Source organism: Acomys minous (assembly GCF_964271855.1).
Source record: "Acomys minous genome assembly, chromosome: 6".
Lineage (NCBI taxonomy): Eukaryota > Metazoa > Chordata > Mammalia > Rodentia > Muridae > Acomys > Acomys minous.
In genome coordinates, this window is record NC_140487.1 from 88407522 (window position 1) to 88422088 (window position 14567).

The 14567-nt window shown below is 38.2% G+C and overlaps 1 protein-coding gene across 3 annotated transcripts in view; it reads left to right on the plus strand.

The window, feature by feature from the left end:
- Window positions 1-14567, plus strand: part of NRDC (nardilysin convertase) — a 64029-nt gene that overhangs the window by 26741 nt on the left and 22721 nt on the right. For all 3 annotated transcript variants that reach the window (XM_084784440.1, XM_084784441.1, XM_084784442.1), the window contains 5 exons: window positions 3531-3626; window positions 5055-5177; window positions 9307-9364; window positions 10089-10162; window positions 11522-11591. In XM_084784440.1, coding sequence (XP_084640566.1) covers window positions 3531-3626; window positions 5055-5177; window positions 9307-9364; window positions 10089-10162; window positions 11522-11591 — 421 coding nt within the window. The remainder of the gene's footprint in view (window positions 1-3530; window positions 3627-5054; window positions 5178-9306; window positions 9365-10088; window positions 10163-11521; window positions 11592-14567) is intronic.

Sequence of the window (14567 nt, forward strand, 5' to 3'; positions counted from 1 at the left end):
CTAAAGCGAATATTAGATCTTAGAGCGTCAAAAGTGCAGTTACTCTGTGTGTGAAGAAGACACACTTTCTCTGAGGCTCCGTTTCAAGCATACATATTTATAGTTTGTCCTTTGTTATCTGTTAGCCATATCTATGTATTCTTTGTGGCTTGAATTTTATATAAAAATAACTGTGATATGTTTGTGGATAAATAAATCAAATCCCTAGTAGGAAGTGAACTTCATTTTACTCTTTGACAATTTCTCTTAAACTTGAGGATTTGTTTGCAATGCTAAAAATCAAGTAGGAGACATTTAATGGAATTTATTTGTTGCTAAAAGAAAATTGTAGGAGAAATTATTCTTGAACGTCAGCTATTTTTAAGCTGGCTGTGGTGGTATTATTCCTGTAATCCCTGTGCTGGAGAAGCTGGACTTAAATTCCAGGGCAGGCGCTTGGCTACAATATGAAACCATGTTTTAAAAAAACACACACAACCAAAACCTAGCCATTTTAATGATAACTCTTACTTTCACTTAAGCACATATACTTGTTTACATAATGCATCTTAGTGGTTGGGATAAAGGGAAAGTCTAAACCCCACTGACTTATCAACTGGCAGAATGTGTTTTCTGAGTGTTCAGATAGTTATACTGTGTTTTTTATCAACTAGCCACTAGCATGTCTAGGGTGTTAACTATTTGGACAAATTGTTGGACAAATTACCAGGAGCCTGGTGGCTTAAAGTAAAACAAGTTATCCTGGGGGGCTGGAGTGATGGCTCAGTGGTTAAGAACACTGACTGTTCGTCCAGAGGTCCTGAGTTCAATTCCCAGAAACCACATGGTAGCTCACAGCCATCTATAATGTGATCTGATGCCCTCTTCTGGCCTTCAGGGGTACAAGCAGGCAGAGCAAGGGATACATAATAAATAAATAAATAAATCTTTTGGAACAACAACAACAACAACAACAACAACAACAAAACAAAACAAAACAAAACAAAAAAAACCCAAGTTATCCTGTTGAGGAGTCCCAGAATCTAAATGTCTCCTCAGGGCTGCATGCTGGTTTTTTGGACTTAAAGGGAGAATCTGTTCTTACTTTTCTACCCCTGCTGAAGTCAGCAGTGTTGACTCTTTCCTTTCTCATCTCTGCTTCTGACAGTCTTTTTCTGATCCTTCCGGCCTCTCACTGTAATAATGAGTCCATTCAAGTAATCCAGCATACCCACTCATTTTCAGGGTTCCTGATTTTATCATATCTGCTAAGTTCCTGTTACTGTGTCACCTAACATATTCACACATGTCAAAGATCAAGAAACAGACTTCCCTCAGAACCCCTCCCTGTTGGTGCTGAATGCATGTGCATATAAACACCTCAGCCAAGATGTATAGTTTTATTTATTTATTTTTTTAAGGTTTTTTGGTTTAAGGTTTTTTTTTTTTTTAAGGGGTTTCTCTGTGTATCCTTGGCTGTCCTGGACTCACTTTGTAGACCAGGCTGGCCTCGAATTTACAGTGATCTGCCTGCCTCTGCCTCTTGAGTGCTGGGATTAAAGGCGTGTGCCACTACGCCCGGCCTAGATGTACAGTTTTTTAAAAATAGTTTTTCTTATGTTATAGCTACACCTTCATAGTTTCACAGAGACTTTAAAAAAAAATATTGTCTTCAAAGAAGGAATATATTATATTTTTAGTGTCTCATTTTTATGATTTATAACTGAAGTATAGTCCTGAATACTGACTTTTGCTAATGTTTCTATTTTTTTCTAGTTTCTTACCAACTGTAACAGTTGTACCTCTTAACAAATTTTTCTGGCTTTATTCTGGTTCTCATCAATCAGCTTTATACATTGGCATAAAGAATGGATTTCTTAAGATGCAAATCTATAGTGTCATATCCCCCAGTCCCTGCAGTGCTTTTACCCCTGACAACTAATAATTAGCATCTGTTAAGTACTTCTTTGCATTATTGTCCCTGCTCACACTATGCTTAGAGGGCTTGGTGACTCAGCCCAGGAGACAGTGGTTCCCCCAGAGATCTGTAGTCACTTATGACTGTATAGTCAGGAGCTATACTCATGTATAGACAAGACCACTCTTGTCTTCCTTTTAATTCTCAATTTTGTTCAATCATACTGACCTGACTGTTCATCAGAGGTGCTATATTCTCTTTCCTCCCTTAGAATGTTTTCACCATTCCCATTTACTTCCTTTACTCAGAAAGTTTTCATTTGTTCTTTAAGCACAGCTCAAATAGCTTCCTAAGCCTTTCTTTATTAACAGAAATGTATTTGTTGTTGTTTTGTTTTGTTTTTTCAAGGCAGGGTATCTCTGTGTATCCCTGGCTGTCCTGGAACTCCCTCTGTAGACCAGACTGCCCTCAAACTTATAGAGATCCACCTGCCTCTGCTTCCCAAGTACTGGGATTAAAGGCATGTGCCACCGTCCCTGGGTATGTCCTTATTTTTGAAAGCTGTCACGTTGGAGATCTGGTTTTAACATACGAATTTTAGGGAGATAAAAGCATTGAAACTAGCCGGGTGGTGGTGGCGCACACCTTTAATCCCAGGACTCAGGAGGCAGAGGCAAGGCAGATCACTGTGAGTTCGAGGCCAGCCTGGTCTGCAAAGCGAGTCCAGGACAGTTAAACCTACACAGAGAAACCCTGTCTCGAAAAACAAAAACAAAAACAAAAGCAAAAAGCATTGAAACTATAGCATTAGCAAAGACACTTGTGATTTCAAAGTAATTATTCTTAACTATCATACTTAATTATTAACATACTTGCTTTGGATGATATTTAAATAAAATATATGAACCAAGGCCTCAGATCCAAAGGCTGACATAGCACTTTACTAGTGCTTCTCCTCAGGGAATTATTAGATCTAACAATCTGGAGCTGAAACATTCAGATCATTAACTACATTGCCTTGTTTGAAAATTAGAGAAAAACTCTAGAAAGGTGATCAACTTACTCAGAATGATTGATTAAGTGATAGGATCAAGTTTAGGTAGTTGAGTTACCAACTTCAGTTTTATAACATTTTTAAAGTCAATTTTACTACTGCCTTGGTTTCAGTTCTGTAAGCTTAAATTTTTAGACAATAACCTGCACTCCCTGTATACTCAGGTAGTTAATTTTATTCCTTCTCAAGTCTCTGATGGGGTTAAAGACCATAGTTTAGTCTTACAATTAAGCTTAATTGTTTAGGGGTTAAGATGTTTTTTTAGGTCTAGATAGATGCTTTAAGTTGATAATGACGAAATATGATAGATATTGATTCACATTCAGAATTTTAAACTCTCCCATATAGGAAAGATGTTTTCTTCAAGACTGCCAAATACAAAAAGCCAAAACACTATGAATGTAACATTTATATAATTCCTGATTGTTTTATGGTTCTACTTGCTATAGGTATTTATTGTATATCTGTGTAATAATATAAATGTATATGTAAAAATATTTAGTAAAAAATTTGTAAAAAAAAAAAAAAAAGAAAATGAAGTTTCCTCTTACTGAAAATATTTATTTTTAAAACTGACAGAATATCAGCTTGCAAGACCTTCTGATGCAAACAGAAAAGAAATGCTGTTTGGAAGCCTCGCTAGACCTGGACACCCTATGGGGAAATTCTTTTGGGGTAAGATACTTTAATTTATCTATTCTTAAGTAAAGAAAACAATAAAACAAACTGATAAAAAGGATTAGAAATGTTGGTAGAGTGCTTGCCTTGAAAGCACAAGGCTCTGGATTTGATCCCCAGACCTGCATGAAATTGGGTGTGGTAGGTGCTTTCTTGTTATTCCTCTACCACGGAAGTAGAGACAAGAGGATCAGAAGTTCATTGTCATCTTCGGCCTGCAGGCCAGCCTGAGGTATAGGAGACTCTGTCATAAATAAGCAAGCACAACAACAAGATGAAACCAAGCCAAACCCCACCTACCCAAAACACCCAAAATGAAAGAAGAATTAATGAAGCTGTAACTTAGCTAAAAATAGCTAAGTGCTCTTTATCTTCTAAGAGTACAGCTAGAAACTTATTCAAATAATGAGGTGTGAGCATGCTTGTGCTTAGTTCTCTAATACTGGATGTTACTAGAATAGAGTCGGACGTTCTGTGTGTGCTGTCTAGGTGCCAGATACTGCACTGGCTCTGTATGCATTATAGTGTTTGTTTGTTCATTATCACAGTGTTAAGAGGTAAGTACCATTTAAAGATAAACATGCTTGGGAAGTTGTGTAATTTGCTTAAGTCACAAAGGTAGTAAATATTTGATGGAGGGGGATTTGAGTATCTGTTTTTCTGATTGTAAAGTCTGCACCCCAACCTGATGTTTCTGTTTATCAACAGACACTCACAATGGTTTCTCTAATAGTTTTTGAGCTGTGGCCTAATTTTGTTTAACCGGTAAGCTGTTGAATTAGTATCTGTTTTCATAATGGCCTTTTGTTGTTGGTAGAAGTCAGTTGTAACTATTCGTCCTGTCAGCATGGAGACCAGGATGAGTTGATCTAATCAAAGGCTGTTTTATTATACTTTCTGTATCTGTTGTGTAACTTATGGTTTTAAAAAAAAACTTCAGGAATTAAATAGAATATTAGTAAAATAACTCAGAGGGGAAAACTTAAATCAATACTAGACTATCCAGCAAGGAAATTTAGGCAGTTTTTGTTTTTCTAACCATTGATTAATTCCTTGTGTATCTGTTTCAGAATTGTCTCTTGGCTTGTGCTATTATTACGTGCCAGCTCAGAATTCTTGGGTCATTTGGGTAATATCATAGATTTTATAACCTTGTAGAAAAGTCATTGTTGGTATAGAAGACCTTTAATAAAGCACTATTTATTTATGTATTTATTTGTTTTTTATTTTTATGAGACAGGGTTTCTCTGTGTAGCCTTGGCTGACCTGGACTCACTTTGTAGACCAGGCTGGCCTTGCATTCCCAGAGATCCATTTGCCTCTGCCTCTCAAAGGCTGGGATTATAGGCGTGCACCACTGCTCCCACCTTAATAAAGTACATTTATTTAGTCCTATAATTTTCAATCTTTTTCATCTTTTTACAGGAAATGCTGAGACACTCAAGCATGAACCAAAGAAGAATAACATTGACACACATGCCAGACTGAGAGAATTCTGGATGCGTTACTACTCTGCTCATTACATGACCTTAGTTGTTCAGTCCAAAGGTATGTTATGTGTTGTGTTCTTGCAGTACTCTGAAGCGTCTCTGGCCCTTGATTAGCAGGGCTGGAAGAGCCTGAGTCTGCTCACAGGCAGTTTATTTTTGAAAGTTTGCAGCATTTTCAAAAAACTTGTAGGTGAAACACATAACCTAGAAATATCAAAAAATAATTTTTAAAAGAAAAAGTTAGATATCATGAATACATAAAATACATGTAGATAGTATAATTTACTATCATAAAATGTACACAGATCTATAAAAAGATAAAATTAGTCTACATTTGGGCAAGCACATTGCATCATTTCCAGCAAAGAGAATTGTAAACAGATGTTAAAATGCTGTGTTAAAGTATAACTACATGAAATTAATGGTAGCAAATTACTCCTGGAATAGTTTCTTTTTCTCCATTGTTGTGACATTTGCATAAAGCACTGCTGATCATGTCCATATGGACAGTTACCTGGTCTAGTAAACTGTACTATAGGGTTTCAACATTTTATTTTCTTTTTTCTTTTTTTTAAAAGGTCTCATGGTATTGAATAGTTTTCACTGTATATACTACATATGAAATCTAAAATATGTATTAATAGGAGGTTTATGTTATTGATGCAGCTTTTGTCAAGAGCTGGCTGTTAGTAGTGAATTTTGGGGATAGTTTTTTATCAGGGTTTAGAAAGATGGTTCAGTAAGTACATTGCTTGTCATTGTAAGCAAGAGCATCTGAGTTCCTATGTGAAAAGCCAAGCACCAGAGTGTTGCCTATAGCATGCTGGAGAGGCAGAGGCAGGTGGATCTCTGTGAGTTCAAGGCCAGCCTGGTCTACAGAGCAAGTCCAGGACAGCCAGGGCTACTCAGAGAAACCCTGCCTCAGAAAACAAACAGACAATTGGAGCTAGCGAGATGGCTTGGCAAAGAGTGCTTGTGCTAGCCGTGGGCTGGACTCTGATTCTCAGCATCTGCGATGGGTACCTAACAACCACGTGTAAGTGCAGCGTCAGGGCCTCTTACCTCTGGCCTCCACCAATACCCACACACTAGTACACACAACACACAAACACACACTGCTACAAAGCAATGGCAAAGTTCACAGAAATACAAGATCATCTCATATTAATTATTTCTTAAAGACATAGGTCTGTTCATAGACTAATCTCAAGTGTCTGTGAGTATACTGTTGTACTCATAGGTCATGTGGGTCACATGTAGCCTGGACCTCCTGGGATGTCAGGCATGTGCCACCACACACCACACAGCTGTTGTGTTTTCTTTTCAGCTGATTAGTATTTGTGGCTATATATTTAATCCATATTGATTATAAACTTACAAGGCAAGTTGTTTGTTCATTCTTACATAAGGTGCTGTAAGATGATTAAGAGCAACCCCATAGCAGTGACAGGAGCATTTTAAATGTGCAAGACTGAAGGGCGCCTCTGCTCCTTCCCTCTTATGGTTGTCCTCGGTGACCCATGTCTCATTTGTAAGGAACTTCAGTAGCGTTCTTCTGTTTTCTTGGGGCTTTAACCTTTTTAAGATTTCTTAAAATCCCTTGCTAAACCATTCCTTTTGACATTTCTTATAGTTTGCACATTTCTTCTCTTGAAGAACTGATCCTGTCACCCAAATATGACTCTTTTTATAAAATTTTGCCCAGACTTCTACAAAATTGAGATTAAAGCTAATTACATAGGAAACATTTTTATTTTTCAAAATTTAATCTATAAATATTATTCTATATTACTTTTATATTATTGTAACAAACATTGTTATTTTTAGTATTATATAAAAATAATTTAGAGATTAATTTTAAATTGTTGCAAATTATTTCATGCATATGAGTTTTTATTCAACCAGGTGTTTTGTTTCTTTGTGATTTTTTTTTTCCCCTGTTTGACATGCTGATTAATCCCTATTACCGGTTTTGTTTTTGTTTTTGAGACAGGCTATCTCTGTGTAGCCCTGGTTGTTCTTGAACTCACTGTGTAGACCAGGTTTGCTTTAAACTCACAGATTCACTTACCTTAGCTTCCCAAGTTTTATTGTAAATTTTTAAAATAAAGAATAGAATTTTTACGAAAATCACATATAATATATTTCAGTTGATTTTTTGAGGATTTCTCACTTATTACACTATTTAAAAGTCAGGTTTCTAGGGCTGGGGAGATGGATGGCTCGGTTGCTGAAGAGCTGTTGGACAGGCATGAGGACCTGAGCTTGGATTCCCTAGCACCCACCTGTCACCGCTCACTGCGGAGGCGGAGATGGGGACCCCTGGGGCTTGCTGGCTAGGGTGAAGCTCCAGGTTCAATGAGGCCATGTTGAGCATAGTAAGGCTGAAGGGCTAGTGAGATGGCTCACGGGGTAAAAACACCAAGTGTGAATCAGTCTGCAAAGCCTACATGGTAGATAGACCATCACACACACCAAATAAAAAATGTAATTAAAAATAGTTTTTTTAAAGGTAGGCAGGAGTAACTTTTTTAAAAAAGGTGTTTAGGATGTAATATATGAGAGAAGAATTGGGGAAAAAAAGGTGGTAAACAATTGAGGAAGACAGTGAATGTCAGTCAACCTTGGGTCTCTACTTCTGTACACACACACAGATACACACACACACAATCACAATCAAGTATTTATATAGAGCCAGCAAAATGGTTTAACAGATTAAGGCACTTGCTGATTTTGAGTTCGATCCTTGGGACCAATGTGGTGGAATGAAAGAACCAATTCCTACCTGTTGTCTTCTGACCTCCTCATGTGCACAGTGCTTGGTATACATGAGCACACACACACAAATCTAACAAAAAATTCAAATATCTCTAAGTGAAGTCATTTAGGTTAAATTCAAAACTTAACTAGTCTAATTTGTGTATATGTTATATAGTGTGTGTGTGTGTGTGTGTGTGTGTGTGTGTGTGTGTGTATTTTTAACTTTTTTGAGTTTCTTTGAAGTACTGATATCACAGGCTCTGCCACTGAGCAAAACCATGGGCTCATTTATTGAGAGTTGCTAAAACTGACGTATCTGGTTAAAACTAACACATACTGTCCCGTGATGAAACACTTAGATACATCTGAAAAGATTTCTTTTTCATCTTGTGTTTAACTAGAAATTTTAAAGATTTATTTATTATGTATATAGTGCTCTGCCTGCATGTATACCTGCAGGCCAAAAGGGGACACCAGATCTCATTATAGATGGTTGTGAGCCTGGCTCCTGTCAGTGCTCTTAACCTCTGAGCCATCTCTCCAGCCCTTATAGAAATTTCAAAAGACAACTTACGCAATTTAGGAAAGGAATCAAAGTTAGAAATCATACATTTTTTTTGTCCCTTTTTTCATTGCTGTGACAAAATATTGACAAAAGCAATGTAAAGAAGGTTTTTAGGCTCATGGTGAGGGTGAAATTCATTGTAATGGCGCATGTCACTGGTCCTCAAGTCCCTTGCAGACCAGGAGATCTGGCAAAGGCTGGTGCCCAGCTGCCTGCCTTTTTTTTCACTTTGTTGTTTATGGACCTGTAGTTCACAGAATGGTGCCACCCATATCCAGAGTAGGTCTTCTTAAATTAAAGGTCTCAGAGAATGCCCTCGCACACGTCCAGAGGTGTGTCTCCTTTGATTCCAAACCCCCAAGCTGACGATGAAGATTAGCCAAGAGGTACATACCTAAAACCTAAGAAGAGCTGTGGGTAAAGTCTCAGCAAATACAGCAGTATCAAAGCGTACATGCAGGTGGGGTCTGGAAACAGTTGTAGGTGCCAGAGAAAGAAAGGTTAGTCTGGGGAACACAAAAACTTTCCTAAAAGATGTGTTTTAGGATGAGTGCAGGAAGACAATTGACATATTCATGTCTCTTGCTCCTTCACACTTTCCTAGTGGTAAACAAAGGCTTCTTTTGTGGTTTTGAACTTGTGTGCCCTTTCTAACTTTGTCAGTGAGCAATTATAGTTTAACAAGACTGTAGGTGTCATGCGCTGTTCTTGTCTGTTGATACCCTTCCAGTTACTCACGACTATTAACCTAATTCAGACGTGTATAAGAGACAGTCAGCAGTGTGTCTGCAGTTTCCTGCTCTGACTAACAGTGCTGTGTGTCCTTGTTCTCCTGCACCTCTCCCTCCTATCCTCCTTCCAGAAACACTGGACACTTTGGAAAAGTGGGTGACGGAGATCTTCTCGCAGATACCGAACAAGTAAGACAGTCACTTTATGCAAGTTATGTGTCTCCACAGTTAAAGAGTGTATCTTTTTGTATGCGTCCCAAAGGTATTTTTTTCTTTTGTTTTTGTTTTCTTTTTTCAGTGTTTGGAATGTAGAGTATTGTTCCCTATTATAAAGTCTTCTTGTAGATGATGGTGATTTATACCTTACCACTCCATATATAGTTGTTACATTAAAAAAATATTATTTCGGGCTGGAGAGATGGCTCGGAAGTTAAGAGCACTGACTGCTCTTCCAGAGGTCCTGAGTTCAATTCCCAGCACCCACATGGTGGCTCACAACCATCTATAATGAGATCTGGTGTCCTCTTCTGGTCTGCAGGTGTACATGCAGGCAGAGCACTGTATACATAGTAAATAAATAAATATTTTTAAAAATATTATTTCTAGTACAGCTTTACTAACTGAAAGTACATCTTATAGGAGGAGAGCTGGAAGTAAATGGACATGGAAAGAGCCATGCACACACACACACACACACACACACACACACACACACACACACACACACACACACACGGCAGGGTCCCTCCAATGCAGAAGTGAAGGAAACAGTCCTCATGCCAAGGATGCTCTTGACCAGCACTGTGCAGAGAGGATTGCTCATAAGTGTCTGTCAGTCAGTGAGGCATCCCTAAGGATACTGCTCACACAGGCTTTTCCTAATTACATTTTAACGTGTTTGTTTTATTTTCAGTGGGTTACCTAAACCAAACTTCGGCCATTTAACGGATCCTTTTGACACACCAGCATTTAACAAGCTTTACAGAGGTTTGTGAACCTAAGGCTTAAAATTGCTAGAATAACTTTAGCATATTTCCTAAAATTTTAAACTGCCAATTTTCTTGAAAATGCAAAACACAACAGATATCATGACCATGGAGATTCAATTGGAGCAGATAGCAGGCCACTGGCAAGCTGTAGTACCCTGCTGCTGCTGGGTCTGTTTCCTGCTTCCCCCTGTTTTTCCCATATTCCCTTTGTTCTTGTCTCCTCCCACCCCCTTTTCACTTTTCCCTTAAGAAAGTAAAGGTAGAGCCAGGCATGGTGGCGCACGCCTTTAATCCCAGAACTCGGGAGGCAGAGGCAGGTGGATCTCTGTGAGTTCGAGGCCAGCCTGGTCTACAAAGTGAGTCCAGGACAGCCAGGGCTACACAGAGAGACCCTGTCTCGAAAAACAAACAAACAAAACAAAATAAAAAAACAAAGTAAAGGTAGAAGAGAGAAAATACATTGACAGTTACATTTTAAAGTTTCATTATACAGAATGGTATTTGTTAAATTAAGAGGTCTTTAATTTAACAGTGTCTGGGGCTTGAGACGGCATCTTTTAAGTTTTACTAGAAGAGAGTTCCTGCTACTTTATAGATAAATTAATGTAAAATATTAAATATTATACAATACATACTTAATATATATATATTGATCTTAAAATTTGGCATCTATAGTAATTGCACAATGAGTTGTTACATGATCACATTGTAATTGAACGTGATTATTACAGAGACATTGTTGAGTCTTCTCTTTTTCTCTGTTCTTTTAATCATGGTAGTTTTTTTCTTTTCCTTTCATTCCCCTTCTCTCTCTTTCTGTCTCCCAGTTGCCTTCAGTCTTCTCTGCTTCTCCTCTACCCCAGTGCCAGCCTCTCCTCACTTCCTCCGGTAGTGACTGTGTTAGCACACACTTTCTGTTGCAGGCTTCATCCTGCTAAGCCAGACAACTCAAGAGACTATTTTTTTCTCTTGTTTCTAGCATCAGCTTTTCTATTCATAGACTCAAAAGCTCCAGAAATACTGTAGCTAGGACACACATTTTAGCATCCTGCAAGCACTGCCACCAGGAAAGTGGTAGAGAGGCTTTTGCCATGGACTTCCTAACTCCTATAGACTGTACGTTTCTTGAAAGAAGGGACTCATCCCTTGTTGCATTTCACATTCTCCTTGTTCTTTTTTATTCTTGCTTTAAACTGAATTATTCAGAGTAGAAAATTGGCAACTTGAATTAACAGCTACACTTTAACCTTTTTATGATTACTGGAGGGTGAAATATATTGAACAACATAATATATTCTTATGACAGAAAATGTTATGGAAAAATACTTACAACAGTTCTTCTGACATTTTTCTTTAGTTGTTCCGATCAGAAAAATTCATGCTCTGACTATCACGTGGGCACTTCCTCCTCAACAGCAACACTACAGGTAAGGTTCAAGGGAGATTTGCTTCCTTAAATACGGGAGTCAGGGTCATAGTTTTAGAGAAGGCTGGGTGGTATAAGTTTGGGGTTTCTATATTTAAAACTCAGGTGTCCAAGCTGGGCGTGGTGATGCACTCCTTTAGTGTTAGTACTAGAGAGATTTCCAGGACAGCCAGGGGTACACAGAGAAACTCTGTCTAAAACAAACAAACAAACAAACAAACAAACAAAACAAAACAAAACCACCACCAGGTCTTTCGAGACAGGGTTTCTCTGTAGCCTTGGCTCTCCTGGACTCGCTTTGTAGACCAGGATGGCCTTGAAGTCTCAGAGATCTGCCTGCCTCTGCCTCCCGAGTGCTGGGATTAAAGGCGTGCACCACCACTGCCCGGCTTCCCCTAGATTTTTCTTATGAGTTACTTAACCTGAATCTTTGAAATTAGACATTGGTATTAATGTTTCTAATTATTTTTTAGTAGCTGTAGAATAAAATACTAATTTATGATTTATTTGTCCATGGTATGTATTTTTTATTTGTCAAAATGAAAGTTAAATAGCTTTAAGTTCTAAAGATTAACTTGTATGAGTTAGGGGATTATATAAAGTAGAATAAAAATACCAGTTTTTCTATGTATAAGTAGCACGGCTTGGGCCAAGCAGTGTTTTGTTTTTAGATAAGGAGCAGTCAGTTCTACAACTACTTTATAATAAATAAAGGGAAATGAATTGGTATAAATTTAGCTTATTAAAAATACTTTTTTTTTTGAGACATGGTTTCTCTATATTGCCCTGGCTGACCTGTTTCTTGCTATGTAGACCATGCTGGCCTTGAATTCACAGATTCACCTGCCTCTGCCTCTGAGTGCTGACTGACCCTTACATGCATTTTAAAATTATGTGCATGTGTGCATCTGCATGTGGAGCCCAGAAGAGGGTGTTGGATCCTCTGGAGCTGGAGTTATTGGTGGTAATAAGCTTTTCAACATGGGTGCTGGGAACAGAAGTCCAGTCCTATGCAGGAACAGTATGGGTCTTAACTATGGAACTCTGTCACCAGCGCATCTCTCTCTCTCTTTTTTTTAAATACTGCTACCAACAAAGCAAAGCTGTGAGAGCAAACCAAGTAGAAGGAAAGGAAGCAGTGTGCATTGCTTGAACTCAGTAAGAAATTGTTTTGTTACATGTTAGACTATTTGAAAGTCGGGCGTGGTGGTGCACGCCTTTAATCCCTGCACTTGGGAGGCAGAGGCAGGCAGGTCGCTGTGGGTTCGAGGCCAGCCTGGTCCACAAAGCTAATCCAGGACAGCCAAGGCTGCACAGAGAAACCCTGCCTCGAAAAACCAAAAAAAAAAAAAAAAAAAAAGAAGAAATGTTAACATTATTAAACTAATATTAAAGGGTATTAGCTAAAATTCAGATGTTCTTTTGTCCTCAAAGATGTGTCAAATATTAGTAGCTGATTTTATATCCTTTCAGGCATTAAAATATTAAATATATTGGGGCTGGAGAAATTGCTTAGTGGTTAAGAGCACCTCCTGCATTCCAGAGGACCTGAGTTTGATTCTCAGTACTCTTGGGGCAGCTCACAACCGTTTAATCACTCAAGCTCCAGAGGATATGATGCTCTCCTCTGGCCTCCAAACACTGCATGCATATGGTATGCAGACATACATGCAAGCAAAACACCCATACGCTTAATTTAAAAATAGATAAATCTTCTAAAAACTAAAAAAAGAACCAAATATAAAATATCTCTTATAGGAATTGGATCTCAATACATGCCATTAACAAAGACTTTTTTATCCTCTTAATCACTAATATTTGATGAAAAATTGAAAGTTATAAAAAGTAACAAAGTAACAAGTTGTAGGGGTTTGTTTATTTGTTGCCATCCAGATATTTTTTTATAAGGCCTGATGCTTTATTTAACATCTCATTATCAGTCATTCTTATACCCTATCATATATGTGAATTTTCAGTACATCAACTTTGCCAAAGAGAAGTTTTTCACAGAGAAGCAAAGTGTTTTCCCTTCAGTGTTGCCCAGTGCAGTGGCATTAGTTTAGTTCAGATGCAGGTGTTCAGTCAGCTCTGAACAACTTTGTGCCGGTCTAGTGTTTGTGTAATTCAATTCACATTTGAATCTATACTGTGGAGGTTTTAAGAATTGCTTAGCAGAATTGAAATATTATTTTGATCTTCAAGAACTTAACTAAATTTTGGTGCATGTGGTAGCCAGTACCAAAAGTCTCTGTTCATTGTTATAAGACTACTACTTAAGTGAATTTAAACACCTAATTAGATATACTCTTTTTGGTAGAGTGTGTGTGTGTGTGTGTGTGTGTATGTGGGTGTGTGTTTGAATAATCTTGGGGAATATACTTTAAAATTGTAGTAGAAACTAATGCTGAAAGAATTTCAGCAACATATTTTTATGTTGACTGTTATCTGGTTAATGACTGACTGTGTTACATGAGGTTCTGTGAGCTACAGATGGATGAAGAGGAAAAGAAAAATACATTGAATTGTATCTTTGGCTCAAGATCCCAATGTACTCAAAGGAAACTGAAACTAGACTCTATATTTCCCAATTTTAGGACAACACCTTTTTATCCTAGACCTTGATATAGTAATGAAAGCTGTTGTAAAAGCCTGATTCTGGACACCAACTCACATATGTGTTGTAAAATGTTAACCTGTGTTATGGTGGAAGGAGCGGAGGGCAGGAGGAGCTGTGGCGGCCACCAGCCTCGTCTAACTGCTGAACCCCAGGCCCTGAGAGGCCGCCTCACAGCATAGAGAGCATAAGCTGACACTGGAGACTTTTCTCTGGCCTACACATGTACGCACGTGCATTTGTACTTAGGCACACACATGCAAGTTCACACATCTACACACACGCACACACGCATATGCAGAAAACCTCAAAAAAACAACCCTTCTTTCCTACAAAAAGCAGCAGCCTCACATTCTGCTCTTT